The sequence below is a fragment of the Alexandromys fortis genome, unplaced genomic scaffold (assembly GCF_014885135.2).
Source record: "Alexandromys fortis isolate MF-2015 unplaced genomic scaffold, M_Fortis_MF-2015_v1.1 scaffold_216, whole genome shotgun sequence".
In the NCBI taxonomy this organism is placed as follows: Eukaryota; Metazoa; Chordata; class Mammalia; order Rodentia; family Cricetidae; genus Alexandromys; species Alexandromys fortis.
This window is the reverse complement of record NW_026068089.1, coordinates 2,277,591-2,284,450: the sequence shown is the minus strand read 5'-3', so window position 1 is coordinate 2,284,450 and position 6,860 is coordinate 2,277,591. Positions and strand designations below refer to the sequence as shown.

The 6,860-nt window shown below is 56.3% G+C and overlaps 1 protein-coding gene across 1 annotated transcript in view; it reads left to right on the top strand.

The window, feature by feature from the left end:
- Positions 1–940: 940 nt before the first annotated feature.
- Krt80 (keratin 80) overlaps positions 941–6,860 on the top strand; it is a 20,961-nt gene continuing 15,041 nt past the window's right edge. Inside the window, exons 1-2 of the mRNA XM_050122470.1 lie at positions 941–1,347; positions 6,203–6,411. Of these exons, the coding sequence (XP_049978427.1) occupies positions 1,048–1,347; positions 6,203–6,411 (509 nt within the window). The 5' untranslated portion in view covers positions 941–1,047. The remainder of the gene's footprint in view (positions 1,348–6,202; positions 6,412–6,860) is intronic.

Genomic DNA, 6,860 nt, shown 5'->3' with positions numbered 1-6,860 from the left:
TCGCCCGGCCTCTGTAGCTCCTTGAGCATCCTCGTACCCCTTGCTGTCTTGTTTTTGCACCAGACTTTCCATAAAGAAGGCAGAGGATGTGTGCATGGTTAGCAAAGAGGGAGGGGGAGAAAGGGGAGGGAGATGGCAGGGAAAGGTTCTTGACGCCCTGGAGGCAGAACCACATCCAATTAAAAACCATTTCAGACCCTCAGGGGACTCTGAACCCAGGGAGCTACTTGGAGTAGGTCCTCTTTTCTAGACTTGTGACTAACACTTTCAGCCCATTTCTCAGATGAGAGTAAAGTCAAGTCGCAGCGATGAGGTTCCGTCAGCCTTGAGTTAAGCTGACTCTACAACTCAATGTCATGGTTCCAAAGCCAAGAGCTCTTGGCTTGACTGTGTGTGTCCTGCAGCCCTTGAGTTGGTGGGATGTATACAGTTGGTCCTCAATAAGGGAGCGAACACAGGGAGGAAGGCAGAAGTGAGTAGGGGGCACTCTGACAGATGGAAAATAAATAATAGAGGGGCTGTTTTCCAGTGTCAGCCTGGCACAGTGCCCAGGGCAGTCATCGTACCCTCAGAGCTCAGGGCTACACTTGCCTCATCTTTTCCAGAAGTATGCGAGCCCAGATACGTCAGCCTTCAGGTATGCGGTGACCTGCGGCTGGCTGCCTGTCTTTCTTCCCTGCTTTGTGCTGTGAGACTTTACCTTCTTGGCACTGACCACCCTGCCCCACCCAGCCAGCCAGCTTCGGGCCCCTCCACGGTCAGGACCTTCTTGTAAGGGACGGTGACAAGCCCCTTCAACAAAGCAGATCCCCTGTAGGGTAGGCAGAAACCTATGGTGTGGGGGAGGGGCAGGAGCCACATCATCTAACTAACAGGTTGGTCTAGCTTGGAAGAGCCACGCCCACCCACAGCTAATGAACACCGTGCAACAGGTGTTTGTGCCTCAGTCCCCAGCCGGCCCTGGCTGTGACAGGAGGCAGCTGCCACCACTCCAAAGCTCCCTCACTCCCTGGTGAGCCTCAGGCTCCCAGGCCCAGGGTGGCCACCATGGCCTACCGCTCCTGCGTCGTCGGCTTCAGCAGCCTCAGCGGCTGTGAGGTGACACCCGCGGGCAACCCCCAGCCTGGGACCTCAGGATGGGGCAGTCGTGGGCTCCCTGGGCCTGGCTTCAGCTCTCGAAGCCTCACAAGCTGTAGGCCAGCTGGCATCATCCCCAAGGTGACTGTGAACTCCAGCCTGTTGGTGCCTCTGAACCTCAAGGTGGACCCAGCTGTCCAGCAGCAGAAGAACCAAGAGAAGGAAGAGATGAAGGTCCTCAATGATAAATTTGCCTCCTTGATTGGCAAGGTGAGCTGAGTGGGATAGGGCACCAAAACAGAAGGGCTACCTGTCTTTCCAGGTGACCTAGCTGGTGGCTTCCAGAGCATCACTCATCAAGCCCCACCCCCTCCCCTGCTCCTAACCAATGGGGATGCAGTGTGGCCTACCCAGCAGAGATGGGATAGGAAATCCTGATACATCCTGGCATCTGGCGGAAGCCCTAGGATGGACTCTGAGGGGTGCCAGCTGGCTTGGGGAAATCAGTATACCCCTGTGGTAGTCAAGGGGGTGTTGCTCAGGGAGGCTTATAGAGGTGAGGCCTGCTGGCCTCTTTTCAGGCAGGTGAATTGGGGGATACTGCTAACCATGCCCTACTAACCCATCTCTCAAACCTCTGGCCGCAAAGCACCTCCCTCCAGGCTGCCCTGCTTGCCCTCCCCATTCATCCACAGAGCTGTTGTTATTAGCAGGTCCAAAGGGGCGTGTAGGGTCTGCCATGGAAGCCACATGCGTAAAGACGAGACTTTGGCTTGTCAGGAGAAAGGAATGCAGAAGACTATGCCAGAGTCCAGCCAGCAGTCAACAGCTGGGCTCTTCTGTGCTTGCCTAGGTGGGAGGACCAGGCCCCTAGCAACTCAGTCCCTACACCTCCTCGACTCCCTGCAGCTAGTCCAGGGCTTCAGGAAGTCCTGTCTAGCTCCCAACCCCGTACCTACTCAGTGACTCCAGGAAACCTCTTATGAGCAAGCCTCTTAGCCGGGCTTGGTCCTGTGCCCCACTGTAGTGACTGTACCATGTGCTAGCGCACCGGGTACCACAGGGCACTTCACAGGTCTATCTCAAATTCTCTCAACTAAAAAGAAAGGCATTTTGTGACCATTGCCCAGAAGAGGAAGCAGAGGTCCAGCCTCCAACTAGTCCTCCTCAGCCTCTTGGCTACTGACTCTGCACACACTTGCCCATCTGGGGGATCCCGGGGGTCCTGAGAGGTAAGAGAGAAGAAAGTGTCATGCGTGGCCCAGATGCCTGAACCTCATAGGGACTTAGCAAGTGGGCTGAGGTCGACAAAACATTACCACTACAGCTGTTGTATCCCCAGCTGTACAGGTGAGGCAACAGGACCAGAGAGGCCTTGCCCACAGTCACACAGCCAGTAAGCAATAGGGTTTATATTGGCTCTGAATCTGAGGTAGGAATGGTGTCTTCCTCTCCGACTCATCTGACTACTTCAGTCTCCTCACTGACACCTCAGGTGCCCAGATTGGGAGAGGAGATAAGCAGCCCTTCCCACAGCCCCACTGCACAGCGGGAACCCAAGGCCTGGGAGGTAGGCCCTGCAGAGATGCCTCCGTGACAAGCCTGGCTAATCCCTTAAAAGGAGTGCTTCTCTGAGCTATGTAATTTGGCTCCCATGGGTGACTTTTTTCCTTCGAACAAATGCCAATGCTGATGTCACCCTGTGCCACTGCTGTGGGCTTTGGGTGGGGGCATGGGTGTGGACCCAGAAAAGGAGCCCTCACAGTTGGGGTCCTGGGTTCAGGCCTTTGAAATTCTTTAGCAATGGTCACAAAAATGCCTCCCAACTCTCAAATTTGGCCTTGAGATGAGGGTGCAGGGATCTGTGGATTCCAGCCCTTTTGGAACTCTCTCACTGAGTTTAAATCTCAGGCCCACCTGTATATGCGTGTTGTATAAGCTTGCTGTATATGCTTGGAAGAATTGCTGAACCTCTCTGGGCCTCAGTGCACAACTGTAGTGAGCTGTCAGTCAAACAGGGTGATTTCTGAGAAGTCGCTAGAACAAATACATCTCGTAGACTGTGCAAACTTTCTGGTCACTTACTAAGAAGTGGAGTGAATAAGCCTGGTGCAGGGAGCTCCCAGACCTAATTATCCCCCTCCAACCACAAACACCCTGGGCCTGGAGAATGGTGGGGCTTACAGAGCAGCCCCCTTGCAGGGCAGGGCAGGGGTGCAGCCCAGGCTTCAGAGAGAGCACAAGGAGGGAAGGTACAGAAGATGGACTTCAGGCCCAGAGCAAGGCTGAGGCTCTTTGAGAAGGGAGGAGGGAGGAGTACCCCACTCAGGAGCACCCCACGGACCTCCCACTTCAGGGCCCACTGCCCCCCCCCCGAGAAACCAGAGTGTGTGGAAGGAAGGTCCCTCTAGAGTCTGTGAAGGGACCTAATGCTGCCGTGGAGTTTCCTTCACTTATGAGCTGTGTTTTCTTACATAAGTTGCTTACCCTCTCTGTGCCTCAGATTCCAGGATCTCCTGTGTTGCTGCCAGCAGTAGGATTAAAGGCCACAAGGGAAGGATGGGGGAGGGGCACGGTGCCATCCATGGGGCTGCAGGGGGTGGGGATGGGGGGCTCTAACATGCAGACAGCCTAGGCAGCAGGTGCTGAGGAAGGACTGCCCAAGCCTTGTCTATGTTGGGAAACCAAGAGCTGAGGTGACACCTGGAGACAGGAGCCATCCAGCTCCAAAGGTCGGGGGCATACCTGCCCTGCCAGCCTCAGACACAGACCAGCTTCCAGGGCATCAGGGATCCCCGGCAATGTCTTCCTGCAGACTCGTGGCTGGGCTCTCCCCAGGGTGCCTCTGAAACACGTCTCCTACCGTAAGCTCAGTCAGCCCAACCAGGCTCCACGCAGCTTCCAGCCTCGATCTCCTTATCTATAGAGTGAGGAAGCACATAGACCAGGAACTTGCTCTCGGAGGGAGCCTCCTCACCCCCCCCCAGCTGCCACTGTGCCCCCATGGGACAAGGGTGCAGGCTAGAGACTGCACAAGCTTCTCCAGAGAGCAGGTATTGCTGACCCTCTCTAGGCCTTTGTTCCCAGAGGGAGGAGCCCAGCAGGCAGAAGAGACTCCCCCAAGGCCAGTGGGAGACAAAGGTTGTCCTTAGTACCCCAAGAGCACAATGCCCTCCAACTGTACCAGCTTCCCAATTTCCAGCATCTCCCCACAGACGAGAGCTGAAGCATGGAGCACAGAGGTTAGACTAAGGGAAGAACTTCCTGGTATGAAGGATTTCTGTTTTGCTCATGGGTGGAGGTAGGAGCCTCATGTCTCTCCCTCTCACCGCACCCTCAGTGTAAACATGGACTCCTGCTAGTCAAAACCGAGGGAAGGTGGGGTGAGCTCATACTCCCCCACACACACTCCCTCACGCATACACAAAGCGAGGCAGAACCCTCCTGACCTCCAGTCCCACTGAACCTGTTTCCTTGTGGCACAGGTTTAAGGCAGTGCCATACAGAACTTCCCAGCTCAATGGGCATGAGGCAGGGGAATGACTGCTCACCAGTGTAACAGTCCAGGCCTCTACCCAGTGTTCCTCCCTACCAGAAACAAAAAGAGCCAAAGGTTTGCTGCAGTTCTTTTGGGCTGTGGTCCTCAGCCTACCAGCACTGGGTTCAGGCCGCGTCCTCAAGGCCAGAACAGCTTCCTGTCGTCCAGGAACAGCCAGCCCTCATCTCTGTGGCCACCTAGGGCTCCCAGGCCGACAGGGAGGGTACATGAGGAGCTGGGGTGGGGGTGGGACATCCTTCAGGAACTTGGAGCATGCATTCAATGGAAGAAGGCACACCCCACCCCTATCCTACCCCCCACCCCACCCTAGAGGACAGGCCAGGTAGGACAGAGCCAGGAAGTCTTAATCTCACTGGGGTGTACTCCAGTGGGAACTAAGGCTGCAACAGAAGCTGCCTTCTGGGGGCCTAGCTGCTGTCCAGAGCGTGTCTCTGCAGCAGTTCAAGATGGGGGTGGGGTGGGGTGGGGGATCAGAGCTTGGGGAAAACCACAGGACTCAGGGACCTCCCTGTCCCCACCCTCAAGGCCATCCTGACCCTGCCTGGAAGAACAGCACCCTTCAGAAGGGCCCTGAGCCCCGCAGTGGCAGTGCCAGGCCCACAGGGTCATATTACAGTGGTTAATGATGTCCGTGCAGGACTGGGAACACAGCTCAGTGGGCAGCATTTGCAGAGTACGCAGAGAGGCCCGGCTAGATCCACATAAATCAGGAGCTGTGGTCTTGGCACCGGAGAGGTGGAGGCAAGAGAATCAGAAATCAAGGTCACTGCAGCTACATGAGGAGCTCAAAGCCAGCCTGTCCCAAACCAAACAAACAGATGAGAACCCAGGTGCCAGACCTGGCTCTGCTGCATGCTGAGTTTGTGACCTCAGGCAGTTCTTACAGTGGGCTGGGGGCCCCTCTGGAGACTGGGCTGATAGCAGTACCCACTCCACAGGGTGTTGCCTCAAAGGAGTTGGAACAGGAAGCACTTGGAACCAGTCTGGTGCACAGCTGGCATCTCATCCACGCTGGCAGTTACTATTCTCCCAAGCTCATTTCCATGGTCTGCACCCCCCCCCACACACACACACAGCCCTTTCAGGCAGGCGGCGCTAGCTGGGGAAACTGAGGCTCGGAGAATCTGCAAATCGGGCCTGTTCAAAGGGTTAACACTAAAGTACCAAGTAAGCCCACCTTGCTGTGTTTGCCAACCTTGCTGGGCTTCAAGGCCAGATGAGGTCAGGCTCGCCATGGAGAAGAGGCAGGTAGGATCCTGGTACCACTCAAGCCCCTGTTTCTGGGCTCTCCCAGACCCAGACTGTGACAGGCTCCCCTCCCTCATTGAGGCCCAGCCCAGGCTAGGAAGGCTTCTTGGCCCCACCTCCAACCCATCTTATCTCAGCATCTTCCACTCAACAGCCAAGAGCTGGAGGTGTCTTAGCACACAGAGTGGAGCGAGTGTCAGGGACTGTGTGCAGATGAACTGCCCTGAGACGGGAAGCCCCGCTTTGGGGGCCCCTAGCCTGCCCAGGGAACCCAGTGTGGCGCCTGATGACCTACTCAGTGCCCTCCTGCTCTTGCAGGTGCAAGCTCTGGAGCAACGCAACCAGCTGCTGGAGACCCGTTGGAGCTTCCTCCAGGGCCAGGGCTCAGCTACCTTTGACCTCAGCCACCACTATGAGACATTCCAGAGCCGGCTGCAGGAGGAGCTGCGCAAAGTGAGCCAGGAGCGGGGACAGCTGGAGGCCAACCTGCTTCAGGTGCTAGAGAAAGTGGAGGAGTTTCGCATCAGGTAGGCCTCACTCAGGGAACCAGGGGTAGGAGCTGCGGGTGGGTCTAGGCCAGACTTGGGGGATGCACCCAAGCTGGAGAAAGGAAAGCTGGGAGGGAACAGGGGACTTCTCTAGACATAATTATTGCGGCAGCACACGTGCCATTGTAAAAGGTGCAGGTACAGCACCGAACCTATAGCAGTGACCCTAAGGATCCACCAAGCTTTAGCTGCAGTGGCTTACAGCTAAGCCCTTGGGTGCTTGCCTAACACAGGCTTGGCTCTAGCAGCCTCCCTCCCCCCAGCCTGCAAACACGCCACTTCTTGTGCACTGCCCTGGGACAGCAGAAGGACCACACTCTGCAGAACACCCTGGATGTTGATCTTGGTCTCAGGAGAGAATAGAGAAGCACTGGTGTGCAGGCAGGGGACAAGCAGGCAGGAGATAGACAGGACAGGGGACAGGCAGG